This window comes from Perca fluviatilis, chromosome 22, assembly GCF_010015445.1.
Source record: "Perca fluviatilis chromosome 22, GENO_Pfluv_1.0, whole genome shotgun sequence".
NCBI classification, from domain to species: Eukaryota; Metazoa; Chordata; class Actinopteri; order Perciformes; family Percidae; genus Perca; species Perca fluviatilis.
The window spans coordinates 11,530,750-11,555,739 of record NC_053133.1 but is presented as its reverse complement, the minus strand read 5'-3'; the positions used below and the strand labels follow the sequence as shown (position 1 = coordinate 11,555,739).

General features: G+C 39.7%; 1 protein-coding gene across 4 annotated transcripts in view; it reads right to left on the bottom strand.

Annotated features, from left to right (window-relative positions):
- Window positions 1-24,990, bottom strand: part of ctnnd2a (catenin (cadherin-associated protein), delta 2a) — a 283,909-nt gene that overhangs the window by 223,646 nt on the left and 35,273 nt on the right. For all 4 annotated transcript variants that reach the window (XM_039790447.1, XM_039790449.1, XM_039790450.1 and 1 more), the window contains exon 2: window positions 11,355-11,485. In XM_039790447.1, coding sequence (XP_039646381.1) covers window positions 11,355-11,483 — 129 coding nt within the window. In that variant the 5' untranslated portion in view covers window positions 11,484-11,485. The remainder of the gene's footprint in view (window positions 1-11,354; window positions 11,486-24,990) is intronic.

The window sequence follows — 24,990 nt, the reverse complement described above, 5'->3', positions numbered from 1 at the left end:
TCCGGGATGGCAAGTGACTGTGATCCTTGAGGCGCTCCGCGGGGTAGCGGAGCTGCCGAACCTACTGCCGGCACCCTGACTGCTGCTGCTAAGGGGCGGACATGAAAGCCCAGCTGCTCTTAGGATTTACGAGTGGTTTCCAACCTGGCTATAATTTCCTGAATGTTCGTCCCGAAAAGCAACTCCGTGGAGATAGGCCAGATTAACGTACCGTTTCTTTCCATCTTTCCTTATCGGAAGTTCCCAATTTCTGAGTACAATAGAACACCGCATAATCGGCAGTGACAAGCTCCAACTGGGCAGACGGGGGAGACCAACCGCTGCTGACTGACGCAGAAAGTGTCACTAACTGTGCGCACGCATTGGAATTTAGGGCAGGAAAGTCGCCTGAGACACTCAGATTGTGTTACTTGACAAAGCAGCAAATACAATAACATTAACTTTCATTAGTGGGTCATATGCTCAATCACCATTGTTTTAACTCACTCTTTGATTGATAGGAACTTAACAGACAATTAACTAGATGAAAATCGAATGGACTACAACTTTAAAGTATTTTGATTCTGATTTAAATAGCTCATATTACTGGATTGTGTGAACAGTTCAACATATTATTAGCATTCAGGATACATATTAGTCCTTTGCCTTTTGCAATATTAGCATTCAGGATATTGCTAACAAGTTCATCAGCATGCAAGCAAATGCAGGCCTGAGCTAGATTTAAGGCTCAGGTAGCATTAGCATGCAGATGGTAGTGAGACCTAGCGGTGGGGATGGAGGAAGGTGCAGGCTAAGTGATTAGCAGGAAGAGCTCTTACTTCACATGCAGGATCAGTGGTGGGCTCTGTAACAGCATTAAAGGCTAATGAAACTCAGGTGAGGGAGAAGAAATAAGGGGAAGAGAGCAGTGTGATCCTTACAGCAGAGCCATGATCACACATGCATAATGGAGGTCTCACAGTCCTCACACCAAATTCATGCAAGTACAAGTCATTCTCTTAATACATCCATGGTACAAGTACACTGCTCTGTTTTTGTTTCATGCAGATACGGACATATGGACGCACAGTTTACTTCAATTACATAAAAAGTAATCACAGATACTCATACACAACCACACACACATCTCAGGGGGTTGTAGTATTTTGGCAGTAACCAGCCTGTTTACGAGTGGATAATCCAAGGTCCCTGTGATTAAAACGGCTCCAAAGCACTCCTGACACTCCATTACCCAGCATGCCCCGGGTGAGGCAGGATTGTACATATTGATTTCACGCCTCATTAGCCTTCCTGTCTAACAATGTCATTGTTCTTCCTGGTTCTACAGGATTGTGCATCACTCAGAAATGACCAGGTATAACTCTGGGAGGGGACGATGGACACATAACAAATGAACACATAAATATTGAGTCTGGGCTTGTTGGATCATCATGGCAGGCTGAAGACTTTTGACCCAGTTTTCACATATTTGTAGTTGCTATTGGCAAACTTCACAAAGAAGGTAGGGGATATTTTTTCAAAACACACTGCCAGTACTAAAAATGTTGTATTACTTACTATTTGCCTTCAGTTTTATGACTGAAGTGATCATACCCCAGTAACGAATCAATAAGAACTGCGAGGGCTAGGTGTAAAGTAACAGAGACATTATTTGTCCCTCTTATTGTTTCCACGCTATTCTTCTAAGCTCTTAAAAGGTCCCATGGCATGAAAATTTCACTTTATGAGGTTTTTTAACATTAATATGCGTTCCCCCAGTCTGCCTATGGTCCCCATTGGCTTGAAATGGTGATAGGTGTAAACCGAGCCCTGGGTATCCTGCTCTGCCTTTGAGAAAATGAAAGCTCAGATGGGCCGTTCTGGAATCTTGCTCCTTATGAGGTCACAACAAGCAAGGTTACCTCCCCTTTCTCTGCTTTGCCCGCCCAGAGAATTTGGCCAACCCATGAGAGAGAGGCATCATGGCTTTCAAATGAGCAAAGTAGCAGTTGGTCAAGGCCACCCCCCACCCTCCACCTTGCCCCTCCCTCTCTCCTCCTCAATAGCTACAGGCACAGAAATGGCACATCCTAAGAAAAGCAAAAAAGTGTTGTGCAGCCACAAAGAGGATGCCAAGTGTCACTGTGCCTGGCATACAATACACTCATGCAAAGCAGAACACTTTGAAATGTTGACATTTTAAGATGAGGTAGATTCATTTTGAGACAACTAACTCAAATAAAAAAGTTGGGGTTTATTATACATTGGCAGTTTACTACCACAACCATAATGAAAAAGATGTGTGCCTTGGAATCAATACTGAGTGCATTCATTGTCTTAGGGGAATTCCCACCAGGTGTGCGAGAGCTGTGCCTAAGTGCTAGCTGCTGACAGAGGCAGCAGGCCACCTGCAGCTGGCCATTGCAGAGGCAAAGAGCACATCCAACAACTTGCTTTTTGAAATAATCAGCACAGACTGCCGTTAAGGGAGAACTATTTCTAGAAGGCTGTATATTGAGCACACCCTTATTCTTCATCAGCTTTGAAAGAAAAGTTTTAGCTCTGGTGTTGTTTTTCCCTGAGAAAGTTTTTTTTTTGGTGAGTTTCCCAGAAGCCTTAGAATGTTTGTATTGGATCATTTATCCCCACCACAGAGTGCACAAACAGCATTGTACTGTGATTCCACTTTCACTGATTGACCTTCAAACGGTAATTGGCAAGTCTGGTTCGGTAGTTGTCTCAGAGTGCTGGGTATTGGATGGCTGCCCTGAAACTCAGCTCTCTCTCTCTTTTCACTCTCTTCATCTTTTTCTTTTCTCTTCTTCTCTTATTTTCTCTTATTTCATGCATTTACCAACCAATGCCATTCTCCAAATCTCTGCATCTTCTACATTTGCCCCCTGTCCTTCCCCCTTTCTCTCATCCCACATCATTTCACCCGCCTTCTCTCTCTAATTCACACACTTTTCATGTTTCATCTCATCACCCTTGCTTATTCTCTCTCTTCCTGCTCCCTCTCCTTGGCCCAAAGCATGGCAGCTGCAGTAGTATGTAGCCTGCCAGCTGCCAGTTATGATGATGGTGACAGTACAGTGGGGGTGCTGGCTGAGTGATGTTGACTAAATGGAACATTGCAGCACCACTGGCAGACACAAACTCAAGCCAGCCCACATACACACTCAACTATACAAACAACAACGATGCCAAAGAGCACAACAGCCTTCGGGCCAACTAATAATTCTTCCCCAGCCACAGCCAGGGTGAGGCAGCTGAACATCAACCTTTTCTGCCCCAGTCTCCCACAGATGGTCTCTCTTGTTAAGTAAATGACAAGGGGATACTGCTACCATGACATACCTCCCACTCACTCTTGCACAAAAACCGTTACAAGTCACCTTGGCAGCTTTTAGCTTCATCTGAAAGCTACAAGTCATCATCAGTTATATGACTATTACATTAAATTACAAGGCATTTGTGAGTGAATCAGGTGTTCTGAACACCCCCCACCACACACACACACACACACACACACACACACACACACACACACACACACACACACACACACACACACACACACACACACACACACACACACACACACACACACACACACACAACTGCAGTAAGACAGGTTTGGCTTCACAGTGTAATCCAATATCTGTCAGTGTGTGTCTGTGTAAAAAGCATCCATGTCTCCAATTTTTTCCTGCTGAGTGTGTGTGCTGGCAGAGCTGGACAATTTCCTCCCTACCTGACAGACAACCATCTTTTTGACTACTGTGTACTTATCAACACAACTTGCACACTTTTAACACACACAAGCATGTACTGTACATAGCATACATATACACAGACACAAATGTACGCTTCCCACACACACACACACACAAAATGCCCACTGGCTACATGATCTGTTCCCACACTGGCACAGTGAAAGAGACAAATGTTAAAGGACACTGAGGGGACACAGAGTGAAAGAGGCACCAAATCTAATTTTCAGCCTTAAAACTGCACTGGCTGAGGGACTGACAGATAGGTTCAAAGCAGAAAAAAGCTTTGAACGAGCAATCAAGTCTCTGAATATATTGTCAAAGTTCTAACTGTAAGAGAAAGATGGTATGACATTTTCATTTTAAAGTTTTAGCCACACCAGAAAGAGTATACATTATGCCATTATAGCAGCGAGAAACCTTACAATTTCCAATTTATTTTGCATACATTGAAGGTTTACATGGTCTTCCATGTCATAGATTTAAGGTTCCACAAACGTATGAAACCCTTTCAAAACATTATAATTTCACAACTGTTGTCAACTGAAATATGCTTGCTTTTTCCCAGTTTGTGACATGTTAGAATTTCATGAGAGACAAGGTTTCTCATCAGCTGATGTATTTGGCGTGTGGGAGGATTCCTTTCTTCCCCATCATTCTGACCCTGAGACAGAGTTAATTCATCCAGGCTGCAAAACAAAGCTGTCAACCTCAGCAATAGACAGGGTATCAATAAAGGGGAGAGAATAAGAAAGGCAGAGATGGACGGTGAGGCTCAGAAGTCTATTAGGACACACACCTACGCAAATGTAATGCCAGAGCAAGTTGTAAACACACAGACACCTACACACAATTACTTTTAAAAGTAACTTTTATCCGTGTTGGAGTAAAAGTGTTGAAAATATGTACAGTCAATAGCCAGAACAGTAGTCAGGCTTAGTGAGAGCATATCAGCAGAAGTAGAGAAAAGTTTTCAGCTCACACTAAAGGCCAATGAAGTGCACCCGAACTCCAGCAAAGAAAAGGAGTCTGGAGAATAACCAGCAGTCGACAGGATAGAATACATTACCCTCTCATCTCTGAAAAGGACCTTGCTACTTTCAAATATGCAAACTAAAAGGCTCCATCAGTTGTGAACCCTTGATAACTTCAGTGGTTTGTGACTACTTTCAGCTCACGCGCAACAAACTTGCAACTGACGAGGATGACCGTGAACATATTAGTCATGATCACAATAAATATGAAAAATGACTGAAAATTCTGAGATGTTTAAGATTGAAGGCTTGATAAGTGTTTGCTGTACATTATAAATGAAGACTGTGTTCAAGATGGAAAATGGCCACGACCTTCCACTTCCGGGATTGCTCCGTTGCCGCTGGAAATTTTGGTAACCAAACTGAGGTCCATTGTTGCGCAAACCCCCCACACACACACACACACACACACACACACACACACACACACACACACACACACGTCATCCCTGAAGATTAGTTCATACATCATATTGGCTTCATGTATGCTAAACTATTGTAAAGTGATACACTGCGCGTGTCTGGGATGTTGAATGATGTTGTAATTTGCCTGTAAAAGGTTACCCTTCATTTTAAATGCAAAGTGTGATGCTATGTGTATTGTACATGTTAAATGTGGCTCCATTGCCAAAACTTTGCTCTTACCAACTGTCACAATGTCAGCTAATTCCTAGTCTCATAATAACTCAAAAGTGAGTGACACATTACCCTAACATGTAATGTGGAATCTCATTTCTGAAAACAATAATACCACAGTCCAAGCTGATAGACCTCAATCAGTGAAATAAGGTCCTCTTCATCTGTAATGACCACACACACAGGTAATATACTGTATTTCACAACCTTTATGACAATGCTATATTACTTACTTGTGTCTCATTCTATTACTACATGCCATTGATAAATCACAGAAACATCTGTGATATGTCTCCCCACAAAAAGTAACAATTGAATATGTAAAGTTCAACCAATATCAAACCTATTTAAATGGTGCCTACATGCATTATCACAGTTGGGAGTCTGTAATTTTAGTTTAGGAAAACAAGGAAAATACATTGTGAAGAAACACTCAGAAAAGGTAAGGAGTAATACAACAGTCAGAGCCTCTTTCAGAATGAATAACTAAAAGCCAATAAAAGCACAAAATAATTAAGTAACCAACGTGAAAGACAGATCTCATTTGACTTCATTAAAAAAGACAGCATCCAGACATAAAAAGCTATGGTACTGACTTAAGTCAAGCAACCAGCAGGATCTAAGGGAACATAACGCACTGGAAGTTTTTAAACACACTAAAAATATTCTTCCAAAATACTTTTTTTTCATGACTGCTCAATAACTTGCCTTTTTCTGGCTCTATAGAGTGCATAATTGTTTACCAACCCATAACAAACAAAAAAAACATAATAGAATGTAATTTGAAAACAATACATTGGCTAGATGCTAAAATATGGAGATGAAGAATACAAAGCACCATTTTTTTTTTCTCAGGAAAGATTAACAGCCTGGCCTGCTGGGTGTTTAGAACAGCGAATCAACCAGCTTTCATCAGACTCATAGGTGAAATGATTAAATCATAGTATCAGTCAAAGACAAAGCAAAACATACACAGATTCAATTATAATTTAGCAAGAATGAAGGTTAAATTGCCATTGCTTATTTCAGAAACCGAGCAGGACATTAACTAGAGCTAAATGAAAATATGCAGAAAAGTGATAGATTGTAGAACAAATCAGCACTGGTTAAATTGTCTCAATGGGGCTTTCCTGAGGCAAGACATGATGCAACATAGTGCAAAGCATCTTGAGAAACTCAAATGGCCCCAACTGTAGCACAGATGGCGTTAAAAATGAAAAATCTAAAAAGGGAGATAGCTAGTTGACATTTATCTGAGAATGTGGAGATTTTGCATGAAGCAGATTTCCTGTTGAGCTTCCTGTCCTGTTTGAGACGTATATACATGTAATCTGACCCCTTTGTGGACGGGTAACTCACAGCCACAAAAATTTACCATAATAGTTAATAACTATCCTATTATAGAGGTAGCCGTATATAGCTTAATACAATGATTTGTAAATACGTGTAATCCTTTTTTGTTTTACTTTAGTCCCACATTTTTTGTTAGCTTTATACTGATTTGATTATATGTTGCAGAATATAACCTCGTCAAGTCAAATCTGGGAGGATACTACAAACCTCTGTGTATCTTCCTGGTGAGGGCCCCTAAAAACATCTGGGAGAAAGAATAGCTGGGGACTTCATGTGCTTTGCAGGGGACACGTTGCACACCTTCAGCAAGCCCAGGCCGACAGAGAGGGTTAGCAGAACTGATGTGTAGTATATAGAGAATTGACCATGCCAAGTATCAGACCAGAACCACCCTAGTGTGAGTGCTGTGCATGCCAAAATGAAAGTAACATGTCTACAGTCTATAAGCGTCTCAATGTCATGTATGTAATGAATCAGCCATGGGTTTTAATAAAGCAGTGGAAGGTAAGGCAGCTCAGTCTTGCTGTGTGTTAATGCTATAGCTGGTTAAGTTGTAGAATGGCTCTGATCAACTGATTGATAAATGCCAGGTACTGCATAACGATTGTAAGTAAGGTGCGGTCACTCATAATTAGATTTTATACATGGCGGCGCAGCGTAGTTCTGTCTTTTGATGTCAAATGCAGCATTTAGTTTTATTCTCTGTCAGTTGTATATATGTTGTTGAGTCTATTTGCTGTATCTCTGAGAGTGATAAATTGACAAATTTTACTGCCTGTCCATCATCAACATTAAGTGTAACCTACGCATGAGTGAAGTTTTTTTGCAGTCAAATATGTGCAAGTATATCTTTTTTGCATGGATTTAATTAACTTCCAGGTATCTGTGGTGCTGCATCCTTGTGTTTTCAATGCACTATTTATTTTCTTCAAGGTATAAATAGGTAGCTTAAAAAGTCATATCAGCAACATTTATGTGAATATGGACATGGGAAATCAGACGCTTGTTCAATTAGTTCCCTCTGGTGATGCATCTTGAGAGTTCAGAAAAAAAGAGGGCAAGATATACAGTATAAACACAATATTCAGCAGTAGCAACATGCTTTTATCACCTCAATTATACCTAAGATCCATCCTGTTTCACAAATGTGGATTTTCTGGCCAAATTACTGGCAAAGACAAAAGCAAGTAAGCCTAACTTAGAACTTTAAAACATCCCTTCAGAAACCTATGAGTGGCATCACAGACAGTCTCTGCCATCATTATCTCCGTACACCTACTGAACACTGCATGAATTCATTGTCAAACTACTTACCATTCTAATTGAGTCTCATTCTTAAAACCATTTAATAATCCCAGTAGTTGGAAATCATTTCTCTAACATGAACATACCACATGTAGTGTTTTGCTTATCCGCCAGCAACACACACACACACACACAGACACACACAGACACACACAGACAGATGGTGTCTACTAAATGGAATCTAAGCCATGTGTGTATCCTCGACGGGACACCACAGTGGAAAGAGGTATGTGTCAGGCATGATGATGTGCCCCAACGGGAGTAGGCCCGCTAGGTTACTGGAGTAACACACACACACACACACACACACACACACACACACACACACACACACACACACACACACACACACACACACACACAAACACGCACACACACACACACACACACACACACACACACACACACACACAAACAAACGCACACACACACACACACACACACACACACACACACACACACACACACACACACACACACACACACACACACACACACACACACTGAGGCAGAGAGAGTGTGAGAGGTATATTTAGAGTTAACCTTTTGTCACACACACACACACACACACACACACACACACACACACACACACACACACACACACACACACACACACACACACACACACACACACACACACACGTACATCATCTACACACTTGCAGCCACAAAGCATGGACTGGGTGGAAATAAATGGAAAATATATTTTATATTCAAGATATGCAGGTATTAATTTGTGGCTATAGTGTGGAAGAGTATTATTCATAAAATATCATGGTGTTGTGTAAATAGACCAGCTGAAAGCAAGTGCATCATATCATACAAACAACCTCATCTACAAGCAGCTCTGTGGGACCACAAACAGAAGAATGACTAAAGGGAGTGCAGGTGGAGGTGAGACTGGAAAATAAATCTTCTGTCTTCTGAAATTTGACAGCAATTGTGGAATTATCAATAATGATTTGAAAGTTTTTTTAGAGGTTTGTGGAACCTGAAAACTGGGTTTTAACATATGCTTCTTTGCAACTTTTGATTTTAGAGATTTCTTTTTTAAACAAAATCTCTGCAATACATTTATTCTGGGGAGTCTGATGTAGAGACATTATGACAACAGAACTTGGCACGCAGTCCAAATGGGATTGCCAATACTTTTTAATGGAGAAATAACAGTTTGCTTGCCCCTCTGATCTGTTAAATTCATTATCAATTTCTAATTATTGTTTCAAGAACATTACTAATGTAGTTACTGTAGAGCCATTTATATTTGGTAACGATTCAGTACAGCCACTAATCAGTTCCAACGAATCACCTAAAGGTCAAATACAACAATGTCTTACATATTACCCCACTGACAGACATCGAGGTGAGCAGATCTAAAGCAACAGATTTAGGTTTGTCATTTTTATGTACCACATGTGCTCCACATCCAACTGCATCCTATACGTCTCCAAAGAGGAAAAAAAGGAGAATAGACTGTCTAGTGCATTTCTTTAAACTGTATGTAAAAATGTTTGGTTAAAGGACAAGTATAAAAAAACCCTCACAGAAATAAAGTAACGTCTACAGTGAGGCTATTTTTTCATGGTGTGGGTCAGTAAAACAGCATGGATCTGACTAAATCAGGTATGCTTCAATGATTCCAGTAATGTTAGAGCATGGACACATTTTCTGATTGGGAAAAAAGAAATACATCCCCAGCAGGATTTTCCAAACCAAAGTGCTGCTATGTAGAGCTGATTAGGCTTATTGTAACATAAAACCCATGTTGCTCAAAAACCTGGCTGCAAAACCATTCCGGTTGCCTTCTGATGACTGAACAAGGAAGTCATTTTGAATTCTCAAAACACTTTTTCCTCAGGGGAGGAGTTTTTAGAGCTGTCGCACTGCAGAAGAAAATAATGCTTCAACAATGGCTACATGTCTGTGATATATTCCCTTTTGAATAACTTCTGTACATTTGCTCTCCCAATGGGTGGATGGGGGGGGGGGGCTGCGGGTTCAAATCTGGTCCAAAGCTCTGACTATCTGACTAAACTGACTAAACCCTACATGCTTCAGTGATTCACTAATGCAAAAGCACTGAGAGGTTCTCTGGTAGAAAAAAAACCCACAAATGAATGTCATTTGCAAAAGGGAAAAAAAACTTAAATTGCCACCAGCACTTGTCCTTCACTAGGTAAGGGTAAATGGAATATTTTGTGGTATTAAATTAAGGAGAACTTCAGTTAACGTAGATAGGCAACATGACAAATCTAGTGTATTGCACTTGCTGATGAGCTAAATCCAAATTAAACAGAATTCCATTACACAAAGGAATAAGTCCAAGGCTAAACACAAATCACTAAATGCAATTAGTGAGAACTCGCCCGGGAATCGGAATGTCTTTTCATCGTGCAAGCAAGGGTCATGCACATGTTTGGGTGAGGTTGTTTGTTTTATACTTCAATAAAATATAAATGTAACACAAAGAAGTCTACTGCTTTAATTGTGCAAGCTTACACAACACACACACACACACAAACACACACACACACACACACACACACGACCTATTGTAACCAAGGTTGTTGAATGTGACGTTTTTCCACAAAAGTCCCACTGGACACACAGAACTGTATTAATCCAACCCACAAAGCTGCTTCCCCTTCATTCTTTACTTTTTTTGTCTCTCCTCTTTATGCTGTCTCTTATCTTTGTAGCTTTCAATGGAAAACATAAAAATTATTGTTGTTCTGCACCCAACTCCCTCCATTTTCTCAACAAACCAATCCACCCACCTTGACTTTAACATCCCATCTGTCATTTCTTCTCTCCCCGCTCTACGTCCTCCATTTCCTTCCCTCTTTCCCATTCCTCCTGCTAACCTGAAACCAGACGGCATCATGGCCCGGCCTATCCTCCTTCCAACGCTCCCTGTCGAGTGGTTGCCTTGATTTTAATGACCTTTTCAATTATGTCTACTTGGCTACAGCTCTCGCCCCGTAATCTCCATCATTTCCATCCATTACACTCTCGTATTCCCTTGGCACCAATCAATCTTTGGTTTCTTTTAAACACTTTAAAGCAGTGGAGTGCCTTTTCCCCTGAATAACAGTGACAACCTCCTGACCCACCTCATAGCAAGCTGTTCGAGGGCTATGAGAGGAGAGAAGAGGAATGAGCAAGAGAGGCAGACAGAAGAATTTTTTTTTCCCTTTCTTATCAAAGAAAATCTAAACACAATACAGGTTTGGCACATGTACAACACACATGTACATTGGAGAGTTCCTACCTGCTCTTTGACAGAGGCAAGGATGGAGGAGGTGGTCTCTGTCTCAGATCTGTCTCCATTGGAGGCTGGCATCACAGGGGCAACCATGGCCCCCTTCTCCTGCTCTGCAGGCTGCTCTGGCACCGGCATTGCTGATATGAACAAACACACACAAAGAAGAAACATAATTAACCTGCTTGCAGTTTTAAAAGTACAATGTTGCACTTTTTACAACTAAAAGTACAACTGCAAGACGTTTTATGTAGTTGTAAAACAAAAAAGGGCAAGTAAAAACAAACCAGTTTTAAAGCTTAGTTAGCTCAGACATTGGGGCAGCTGGTTGATACTGTCGGAGCAAAAGATGGCCCCTTAAAGCAGAGCACTTAAATACAGACCAATCAGACTATACCAAGTGCCTGCCATATCATGCCATACCATATTACGGTATATTTTGTTTATTTCTTTAGACTATATTAGCTTGTTGTTGCTTTTGTTTTTGTTAATTATTGAATATTAATATTAAAAAACATCCTGTTTTGTTCGATTTGTGGTTTAGTTAATGGTGTTTGTCTTTGTATTACCCCTGTTTAAAAAATGGTCTGATCAGGCATTATATATATTCCCCTTTGCCTTCAGTTTGTTGGGTCAGTTTTGTCTTTGTTAGGTCAGTTTAGTCTGTTCAGTTTTATTCAGTTCATAGCATAGCCAGAGTTAAATTATCATACAAACTTAAGTTTGACTGAAAAAGAGTGAATAGAAAATGACAGATATTTTGAAAATTACCATCAAGGGGAACCGATCCTTTAAACATGTCATGTCAGTCAATGTGCCCTATTAACTACCTTGCTTCTACCATATTGTTGATGCAATGGGTGCTTGAATGAATTCCAAAGCCTGGATTCTAAATAAATACAGCAATTAGTCTGAAACACACACACACACACACACACACACACACACACACACACACACACACACACACACACACACACACACACACACAGTCACACCTGTGTCCCTGCCAGTATGTCACTTCACAAATAGGTGTCCTATTAGACTCGTTAAAATGTGATGCCCCACTTATCATGATTTTAATTACTTTATTTACTTTGTAGGATACAGGAAAGTGACGAGTGTCTCCAACTAGTTCATTTCAAAACGACTATCGCAATTGTTCATTTAAAGAAAAGAAAAAAAGCACATACATTTGTGTCTTCAACCGCCATCAAACTCCACCTCTCCAACTGTAACAAATTACCATCAGTCCTGCATGGATACATCTGTCTTTTCCCTTTGCTGTAATTTATCATAAGGAGTGATAATATATGCCACATTTGACACTTCTATTAAGCCATCTATGAAATGGAAAATGTACTTCTGTAACATTATTGGAATTGTTTTAAATTATCAATAAAAGCCTGTGCCTCTTTCCTGTCTGAGCGAAGAGCACAGGGAAGAGAGAGAGAGAGAGAGAGAGAGAGAGAGAGAGAGAGAGAGAGAGAGAGAGAAAGAGAGAGATAAAAAGAGAAATCAGGAAATTGGTCTGCAAGCTTTAGCGGAACAGACCATGGGGACGGGATTTTGTCAATACAGCAGCTCTGAATTCAGTAGAAGACTAAATAATGAACCAATTGAGAGTGGGATTTGATCATGGAGTCTCTTATTTTAGAATTTGTTACTAGTCTCAGCCCTTCACTTTTAATATTTGATGTGGAGATCCAAATCTGTGCAAGCTTTGGTTAGACCCACACATTATGTATGCACACACTGGTGCGTCTACATGTCTTCAGTGCAAGTCCAGTCATATATTTTATTAGTGTTTTACAGTTTTACGCAGGTTTGAGAGCAAATATTTACAGTAATGTCATTTAGAGCTAATCACACAGATGTTAAGGGTAAGTGTGCCATAAGCGTCAGACAAGGCAGCTTACAAAGGCAGAGAGTGATCCTCCAGACAGCCTGCAAATCAAACATCCAGTCAGTTTATCAGCCAGTGAGCTAGCAAGCAGACAGAGGGCAAGCCAGACAGGGTGGTGTCGGTAAATAAAAGATGCTTGGCGAGATGGCCGGCAGATGGTTATTTTCACTCTCACTGACAAATACCACGACTGTGTCTGGCATCTCCCCTCCTGATGGGAGATGAGTCACTAGAGTTTGGATCCTGAGCAACTAGAACCCCAGCAAAGTCCTTATCACACCAGCTGGCTGACTGCCACATTTCTCTTGAATGAGCCAAATGTGCAAGTCAGTGGGAAGAGGAAAGACTCACCTCACCTTCTTTGTGGAGTCCTGCAGTTGTTTTCCACAGTATACACCTCCGTCAATAAAGTGGAGCCCTGACCTGCCACAACCGATTCAGTTATATCTGTAGCACTCTGTATTTTGAAATAGGCATGACAGACCTTTCTCATGGCAGAGCAATTACAGGTCTGACTGATAACATTAATGATGGCTTCATTCCATTTTGCTGTGCCAGTAGGCCATGCCAGTGTTCCAGCCTGCATAATACCAGAGCCTCTGCACTGGCACACCTAAATGAAATGCAGCTGTTATTAGTTACACCTGTTTTGATCAGTCACAATGTCTGTATCTGTATCTGTTGTGTGTTTTGTCTGTTTAACACTGAATAAATGTAGAAGACAAACTCATTCAGACAACCCCCTATTGTCCAAAGGCTTTCTGAAATGGTACACACAATATTCAGTAAACTGACAAATACAAGCCACAAATGCAATTACATTCAGTCAGCGAAGCAAGGTTTGAGTGATTTTAATAAGTGAATTCATGTAGCCAAAAACTGAAACACCCAAATCACTAAGAGAATAAAAAAAAAAAATCTGAATCCAAACGCAGCAGCAATGCAATTTTTGAGCCTCTGCATTCAACAATACACATCATTGTGAACCATTTATTGTCCGAGAAAGCCAGTGATCATGTATAGAGAAGGCACAAACCCTTTGTGATTAGTGTCCAGACAGGTGCTGTGTTCAGAAAATTGAAAAAAGTCGGCTTACTGGCTCTGGCTGCTTCAGAGATAATCCCAGTACAAACACATTTGCCATCAAATGTCACAATACTCCACCACACCAATGTTCTTCCTGGGCTATTGTCAGCAGGCACAGTTGAGCTGCTATTGAATAGATGTGTTACGTCCTGCAGGGTACAATGCAACAGGAGCCTCATCCTAGGGTGGGCTTTTGTAGCTCTGGGGACACACTTAATTGCAGCACATTCTGGTGCGGCTTCCCGTTGAACTGAGGAGGAATGATGGCCTGACATTTCCTTTGGCTCATGTCTCCTGTTTTTGACAGCATGGCAGAGGACCCAGCATGTAGCAGTTAATGGAGAGCAAAGTGTAAACAACAAAAGAAAAACTCCCAACCGGAAAAGAAAATTGCACATCACAGTTTGAATTTTCACTACTACTAATTTAATTTAGTTTAGTTTGCAAAGTAGACAACCAAACAAGCAGTCGAGGAACTACTGTATCTTACACTGAGCTCCACTGAGATCTGCCGGATGACGTGAAGTGTGTCGTTTTGCAACCTCTCGCACTAGCGCTAGTGGACGGAAGCCTAACAACATTCATCTGCACACATTGCCCACACTGCCATGACACTGAGCTTGATTTAAATCAGCTGTTATTTCAATGTTATTTCAATATATATAGTTTTTCTTTTGTTGGTTACACTTTGCCCTCCTAGTAACTACGAAATGTTGGGTCCTCTACTATGCTGTCAAAACAGGAGACGGGAAACAAATGAAATGTCAGGCCATCATTCCTCCTCAGTTCAACGGGAAGCCGCACACAACTCAAATAAACCAGAATGTGCGGATACAAAATCTACATCTATTTTAATATAAGTATCCAATCAGACTTCGGTAATGGGGGGACTCAGATTGGGATAGAGCCAAAAACACTAGATCAGTAGCTTGACAATTAAAATATGCCATATGCTGCAACTGAGATTAATTAGGATACTTAAACTGAATATTTTTTATATATATATATATATATATATATATATATTTTATATTATATATAATTATATTTTTTTATATTGTTTTTAAGTTAAATAGATGGGATAAACCTCTCATCTTACTGATTATTTTAAATGCAGTAAGATTGGTTGAGGGTTTTGGAGTTGAACACATAGAGTCAAATAGTAGGGCACTCTGCTTTAGGTTTAAGGCTTCAATGACATCCAGCTCATCACCTAGTTTCAGGTTTGAAACATGGCAGTTTATATTAAATTTTACCATTGGGTCCACTTGGTCGTTAGAATAAAAAAAAGGTGATTCTGCTCCACACAGAAAAAAACAGATGCACCTGCATACAAACACAGAGGTTACTCACACCTTGAGTCTTGAAGCATGGGCACCTCTGACCCATGCTCACACCATGACCTGTCAGGCCTTCACACCTGCCCTCTTCTGGCTGAACACACCTTACATGAACATTGTGCTTGCTCTCACACACACTTACACACACTCTCTCACACTCTCACACACTCTCACACACACGTATACACACGTATACACACACACACACACACACACACACACGTCCTTTTCCCTTTACTCCATGACCCGTCAGCTGTCTGACTCTATGGGCCCTATCTTGCACTCAGCGCAATTGCCTTTGTACACCGACGCATGTATCATTCCTATTTTGCACCCGACGCACAGCGGACTTTTCCCTCAACAGACGCACGTCGGTAAAATAGGGAATGTATTTGCGCTCCTGGGGGCGGTTCAGCGAAAAGAGGAGGCGTGTTCCGGCGCAAACGTTACTTTGTGCTATTCTGCAGTTTCAGAAAACAATTCCGCCACTGACCAGGAAAAACCTGGTCTAAAGTCAGTGGCGCTTAGTCTAAAGTCAGTAGCGCGTTATTCAGATGCTATTTTAGGGGCGCATGCTTGGCCATAATGTAGCGTGTGCACAACGCGCATACACTTCTCTCATCTAAATGGATGCAGCAGTTCCCATTTTTGCAAACCATACATAATTACAAAGGAAAATATTACTGAAAATGCGCTTCAGGTGTTTGGATAGGTCAGGAGGTACTTTACAGTAGCCTACAGTCCTCAAAAAGTCGCAGCATTCTTTGTGGCTTGTTGTGTTTTACACAACATTTCCATGAATCATGGATGTGTTGATGACATAAATGAGGAAATATTAGAGGACTTAAGGAGACGTGATGTTGAACTACGGCGGGATCTGGTCCGGGAGTAATGCGCGATGCGCTCCTGATGGAGCGGGTGGACGGAGATGGAGTGGGGGGAGGAGGAAGGGGCACAACAGGAGCAGGTGGTGCGTTTGGAGGCCCACGCTCCATGGCTGCAGCAATCCTCTCCAGACTTGAGGAGACGCGCCGGAGTGGCCGCAGCAACATCGCCACCCGGCCAAGACGGGCATTTATTACTTTGCCGCATCTCGCATCGGCAGCTCCCGCTGGCGTGCGCCAGGCAAATCCGGCGTCATAATAGTAATCCGCCATGGAACAAGCGCCCTGCTCTTAAAGGGAATGAGAGATGACGCTCTGATTGGTTTATTGCACGTTACGCCCAAACCACACCTAGCTACTTCAGACCAACCCATTTTAGATTTGCGTCGGGCGCAAGAATCATTTATCCCGCCGTTATAATAGCAACAGCGGCCGAGATCCGCCCACAAAGCTAGTTGCGTTTTGCGTTTCATACTTGCGTTTCAGATCGTTAAAATAGGGCCCTAAGACTTGGTGGCTAAGCTACATTGCCCAGCTCTCCCCTCCAGCCCATATCTTCTCTTGTTGTCCTCTTTTCTTCCCTTTTTTTCATCTAACTTTTACTTTTTTAAATCTAATCGTCTGGCCAGCAGTTTGCAGTGAGCTGTGTCCCGTGGTTGGAATACGCAATTAACAATTAATTAGGTTAATCATTAATATTATTAATGTATTGGTTTAATTTTCTCATTTTTAAAGAATGTACCTCTAAATGTTCTTGTCATGACATTAACATGGTGGTCTTCAGAAAATACATTGAGGTTGGGACTTTAGGGCTACACAGTATCTGTGCGACACAATAATAATAAATGCACTATATGTGACTGTAAGAATTTCTATATACTTTAGTCAGATGTCCTGTTCCATGGAAGCTATTGTCCTCAGCATGTTTGAGTGAGTGGCTCCTCTAAGGAACACACTCAAAAGCATGCTTTTCCACTTAACATGAAATTATACTGTTTAAATATTTACAAGGATTTAAAATGCAGTCTCGGTTGGAAAGAATTGTATGACGGCTGTATAAAAATAAGAAGGTTCCTTAGGGATGTAAAATAGTGTAGGTGGAGTTTGAATCCTCCTGCAGATCTACTGTATGATGACACAAAATTGGCATTCATCACAGAAGACATTTTGACATGTCACAGTAGAAAAAGCACAAGTGTAAGTCAATCAGTGTCAGTTAATGATGGCTTAATTGTATTTAGTTGTTTCAGTGCTGTGGTATTATGCATGTCATGGCTTACCTGGACACCTGAATAGAACAGAGCCCAAGTCAAAAGGTCTTACCTTCTCCAGACCAAGGGAATGACTTGACCAGAATATTTTATTTCCCCATTTTATCAGTACATCTTTCCTTATTGTCAGATTTGCTATTGAAAATAATTTGAAAACTGGACTGGTAACTTTTTGTATTCTGGTGTTATGTATGTCTGTGAAAGAAGCAGGAAGAATAGTAATAGCAGAAAGAGAGGTTTTATGTCCACAGATAAGCTATAGTGAGTGTTTTTACGTATGATGTAACATGCTTTGTGGCTGCAGTAAACTGTGGAGGGAAGAGGACCTGCCACCTTTCTGTCATTGACAATGGATTGCTCCTGAGAGGCTGTCACCAAAATCTGATGTTTACCACTGATGTTACGGATAGCAGATTTCTTTTTTTTTCTACACCTTTCAAACTCAACTCTACTGCGCTGGATATACAGTATGAGGCATGGCAATTCAGTCTGTCAATGTGTAGCAATGTCTTAAATCAAGCATTACTGCAACCCAGAAAAGGGTACACTGGGTACATTGGGGAGGTGATGGCGCAGTGGATATGACACATACCTTTGGTGCAGGAGACCAGGGTTTGAGTACCACTGAGGTACATCAACCAATGTGTCCCTGAGCAAGACACTTAACCCCTAGTTGCTCCAGAGGCGCGCAACCTCTGATATATATATAGCAATTGTAAGTTGCTTTGGATAAAAGCGTCAGCTAAATGATATGTAATAATAATAACATTGCAAAAAGATTTTAAGCAGATTTAGCTGTGGCACTGGGCCAGATGGAATTAAGAAATAAATGTATAAAGGCTGGCCATTTGTGAAAAACACAGATAAAAGAGGTGTTTATAGTGTACATATTACTATTATTACTCTTATTCTTATTTTTTCTATTCCTATTATATTTCTTTATATATTTTTCTATTCTATTTCTGTGTATTTTCTTATCTGTTGTGTTGCATTTGAGCTGCTGTAACGAGGGAACATCCCCAGTGTGGGATCAATAAGGTCTATCTTATCTTAAAATATAGGGAAAGAATAGAGGATATTATCAGTAATTCTTGGCTGCCAGATACAGAAATGTTTTCATTAATTATATATATTTCATAAAAATTGTTATTTTTTTTGTTTTTAGTTTTGGTTAACATAGAGAAGTATAATAATATTCTGTAGCTTGCCATACACAAGTAGTAATACAGTACTGTGTTAGCTGGTTCTGAGGACTTCCTGTCTTGGACTGTTTACTGTATCACGCTATCTTTCCTGTGTCTTGGCCACATTTGTAGGTACTAGCTTTGGTCACCACATCTTAAACACTATATATTTGTGTATGTTCATAACAGCCGATTGAATTTCAGAAGTCAAAATTTCAGTTTCTGGCATCAATAAGTGTAAAACAAATTCCACTTCTAAACATTTGGAACCAGTTCCATTTCATTCTTGTGCCCAACCCTTGGTGTAGGGATTTTATTTTCTGTGAACCAGCTCTATTAAGAAAAACACACACAAATTGAATTGTTGTTGTGCACTGAAGTCGGTATTCAGTTAGTATTTCCTTTGACATGCTTAAATTGGCCTCAGATGAGGTAATGCACAGTATTACATTTCATTGGCAAATATTTCTAAAATGGCTCAGTGTGACATGGCTATTCATGCATATTAGAACACATTTTCGATGACGCAAAGCCACTCTCTGAAAATGATGGTTTCTAATGGGGTCTCTCTTGACCCCGCGAGCATTCAAGGAAAGACACACACATTTGAGCACATGCACACAAGCACACAGCTGTTAATGACGTATTCCACTGAGTCTCCGTGCTGTCTATCTATTGCTATTAACTAGTATGCTTCAGTAATTGTGACTCATGCCAATCTAATTAGAATCTCAAATAATACAATTTGACGGCTATCAAATTTGTGCAGTATAGTTCCATATGAGATGGGGAGTAGCCATTTATATACTACTACTAATTTAATAATTATTAATAATGTTCTCCTGTTTTTGAAACACAAAAAGAGAGACATGTAAATTAGACATGATAGAAACGTTTGACTTTCTGACTTTTGAATTTATTGTAACTCATTAGCTGTGTGTACTTCACCGGCATCCTCAAGAGCTCAAATAGTAATTATCCCAAACATACGGCTAATAATGCTAATGTCATCAGAATGAGGCAAAGCTTGGAAAATGAAGGAATAATAATTATAATTTCCACACCCAATTTCCCCAGCCAATCACTCCTGATCTCCAAAGACTACTTTGCCTTTCAAAGATTATTCCTAAAGTCTGCCACATATAAATGTCTTGGATGATTGATAGCTCCAATTTACCTCCATGTAATGTCTAATATTAAACTCTGAATAATGCATAATTCAGTTAGCACTGTGGAGAGATGGAGAGAGTGCATGGTACAGGCATGTGGGCAAACGCACACACAAACAACTCACAATGTATGCCTGTGTGGACAAGCACGTCAACATTTTTAAACACGCAGACACACCCACAACTAAATATAGATGCAGTTTTCTCTTTTTAATGAACTGTGAATAACCCCAATACAGATACGTAAGTTGGATATAACATCTTTGAACACTCTCTCCATATTTGACAACCATTTTAGTGAGTTTGGATCTCATAAACCTTGTACAGAAATTACAAAGACAATGCTATATTTCGCTGATTGTTTTAATGTCCATTGATCACATCTGAAAGGGGCCACTCCTGGAACTGTAGTGGTCCAAATCTTCATGTGGTAAAAGTTCAAATATGTTACAACACAGGATTTTTTTTTTCCTAATTTTAGATTTCATTCATTCATGAAGAATTCCCAGCATGCAGTTGAGACTTCAAACTCTCCAGAGATCCTTTTGTTTTATAGTTTGAAGAAAACATACGATGGAAACTTGTTGTGTGTCTTTAATATAAATGAAACCAGCAAATCAGATATCAGAGTGTCAATCACAAATGAAAGACAGTATATATTGCCATGGCTCCATCTTTCCATTTTAGGAGATCTGAAACAGTGGTAGCAAAAGTCCTAGTCTGTTATGGTTTTCTTTATAACTGAACAAATACATCAGAAACTACACCGTATATCCATATTTGTGTGGGCACATTACCAGTAGCACACACACATTCACAACAAATATAAATCATTTATGTATAGGCTCAGGGTGCGATTTGTGGAAAAAACAGAGATGGTCACGCTTGATCATGCAAAACAAAAACAAAACATGCAAGAATTAAATCCCCATTTCAATACCATGGATATAGTGCCACTTGGCCAGCCATGCCAAAACACTTATTTATGCACTTCAATATCCAATGGAAAATAATCTCGAAATGAAATGGCACAACATGTTGTCAACATAAAACACAGCGCTTTCAAGCCGGGGAGAGCGGAGATTACTTCACGACAAAAACAAAATACTTTCAACCAGGAAACGCTTGTTCGTTCCTTGGGAGTGTTTCAATCCAAACCACAATCTGTCATCGGCACATGACGCTCACTTTTTCTGGCTTAACACAGTCACCAATTGGCGGCTAAACAACTGCCGCTGGTAGCCAACGTCCCGGAGCTCTGTAGTGGCTATATACAACCAACAACTGCCGCTCGGATTTTATCGTTCTATCGCAATACAGACTGTTAACGTTACAGCGCTTTACTCAGTTTAAAGCAATAGTGCGTACTTTCTGTCGCCCCACGAGGACTTCTAAGTAATGACAACAAAACTGTTGGCGCTTCCACATGATACAAGCCTTCTGTGACCGTGACACGACAGCCAAGGAGGACACGGGGGGATCAAAAAAACATGATGGACTCTTCAGAAGAGGTAATTATCTTCACTTGAGTTTCTGCGGGGGAAAAGCACAGGACTACACCATGTCATAAAAATAGCCATACTGAGAAATACAGAGAGAGTTGTGTGGAGCTGATATGCTTAATGATCTTTGTAGCAACTCATTTGGCAATTGCTTTAATGTAACAGACGTTCATTAATATCAAAAAGTTACGCACTGAAGCTTTAAAATCCTTCTACTTTAGGTATATAAGATATGGTCTATTGGTGAAGAAGCATTGATCACTTTGAGGGGGGATACAGCTACACATAATTTAGCAGAGGCAGGGATGTGTAGACCAGAAAGGGGGAAATCCCACGCATCCCCCTTGGCAAATCTACAAATAACAAAATTATTATTGATTTTTTGGTTTTGAAAGCTGAGAATCTAATCCAAACAACTTCACACTCGACATGGCGCTTTCTTGTGTAATGAGCAACCTGCCATGACATAGTTGCATCCCTTAGCAATGCTAGTGTATACGTGTCATTTGCTAACAGCTAGCTAGAGCTGCAAAGATGAATCGATTATTTGTCAACTGCTAAAATAATCACCAACTATTTTGATTTGATTTGATTTCGGTTTGAGTAATTCTTTAAGAAACGAAAAGTAAAAAATATCTGATTCCAGCTTCTTAAATGTGAATATGTTCTGGTTTCTTCACTCCTCTGTGACAGTTAACTGAATATATTTGAGTTGTATACAAACCAAGACATTTGAGGATGCCATATCGGGCTTGGGAAACACTTTTCAGCTTTTTTGACATTTTATAGACCAAACAACTAATCGAAAATAATCAACAGATTAATCTACAATGAAAATCACCGTTATTTGCAGCCCTACAGCTAGCTATTTGGGACCAGGCTATCCGGGAACAAAAAAAACATTCTGAAAGTTACATTGCTGATGCTTGAAATGTTTGAGTTACTACACGTTCCATCTATGGTTGGTCTCTCTTTCTTCATCTGTTCTTGGATGTACTGCAGCGAGCGACAGAGAGCAAGCTTTACCCAGCATGCTCTTTGGCGATAAAAAAGTTAATAGGGGTCCCCTCTTAATTAGGGCTGAACGATTAATTGCATTTGCGATAATATCGCGATATGTTAAAACGCGATTTCCTAATCGCAAAGGCTGCGATTTGGTCTCGATTTGATGACTCGCAAGAGCAAATCAGTCTGCACTACGCAGAGAAAGCATCAACTTAGCACGCTAACGCTACACTGTACCTTGAGCTGATCTCTGTCATTCAAACAATTCTGAAGTATGAAAATTTAAAACTTTTTCCAGCCATTTTAATAAAATGAAGGGTTTTGTTTGGGCTCGAGTCCATACATGCAGTTAATGGATACAGGCACGCAGAACTGAAGGCTCGGTTGGCAACGAGCTAGCTCTGATTAGTGGTTAGCTCCGGTTAGCGGTTACGGCTACGTTATAAAGATATTGGGTGGAGGAGCGCCACTGAGAGGGTAACAATGTCTGATATAATGATAAGGGTGGTTTGGGAGCTTTCACGAGCAAGCGTGGTCGGTGTTTCAACGGTTTTATTAGTACAGTTAATTCCCACGGCAAGACCACAGCAACTAACGTAACGATAGCCTCTCTGAGCAAGTGCAGTGTTGACGGTGTCGACGCAACTTCACGAGGGGAGGGGCTGGAGGCAGCTCCTCTTTGTGCACTGTAAAAAATATATTGTGTGTGTGTGTGTGTGTATATATGTATGTATGTATGTATGTATGTATGTATGTATGTATGTATGTATATATATATATATATATTATATGTGTGTATTATGGCATGCCGTTTAGGAAATTATTATATATATATATTGTAAAGTTTGAATATATTGAATGAAAGTCCGAATATTTTGAATGAACTTTGAATATACTGAATGAACATTGAATATATTGAAGGTATGTCCGAATATATTGAATGGAGTTCTGAATATATTGAATGAATGTCTGAATATATTGAATGAAAGTGATATGAAAGGGTTGAATATATTGAATGAATTTCTGAATATATTGAATGGAAGTCCGAATATATTGAATGGAAGTCTGAATATATTGAATGAATTTCTGAATATATTGAATGGAAGTCCGAATATATTGAATGAATTTCTGAATATATTGAATGGAAGTCTGAATATATTGAATGAATGTCTGAATATATTGAATGAATTTCTGAATATATTGAATGAAAGTTGAAATGGAATTGGACGTCATTGTCTGCCACCATCTCTTGTTTTTCGTTGTGATTAATCCTAACCAAGTGCGTGGACACTATGAGCAAATCAGCAAGAAATCTAGTGTCAGCAATTTTGAGCAATGAAGAGATTATTAACACACTGGCGAATGCATGTACGGGCCAAAACACTGGTAACGATAACTGTATCCAGTACCGTTCTACCAATGAAAAAGTTTATTCACTTTTTCATCATGGAAGACTAAATGAAAGGAACCTCTTTGGTCAGGCAGGTCCCTTTCATCAGGCTCACTCAACACGCCTTTCATTCAATATATTCAGACTTTCATTCAATATATTCAGACTTTCATTCAATATATTCAGACATTCATTCAATATATTCAGATTTTCATTCAATATATTCAGACATTCATTCAATATATTCAGACTTTCATTCAATATATTCAGACTTTCATTCAATATATTCAGATTTTCATTCAATATATTCAGACTTTCATTCAATATATTCAGACTTTCATTCAATATATTCAGACATTCATTCAATATATTCAGACTTTCATTCAATATATTCAGACTTTCATTCAATATATTCAAGGTTCATTCAATATATTCAGACTTTCATTCAATATATTCAGATGTTCATTCAATATATTCAGACTTTCATTCAATATATTCAAGGTTCATTCAATATATTCAAGGTTCATTCAATATATTCAGACGTTCATTCAATATATTCAGACTTTCATTCAATATATTCAAGGTTCATTCAATATATTCAGACTTTCATTCAATATATTCAGACTTTCATTCAATATATTCAGACGTTCATTCAATATATTCAGATTTTCATTCAATATATTCAGACATTCATTCAATATATTCAGACTTTCATTCAATATATTCAGATTTTCATTCAATATATTCAGACTTTCATTCAATATATTCAGACTTTCATTCAATATATTCAGACATTCATTCAATATATTCAGACATTCATTCAATATATTCAGACATTCATTCAATATATTCAGACTTTCATTCAATATATTCAAGGTTCATTCAATATATTCAAGGTTCATTCAATA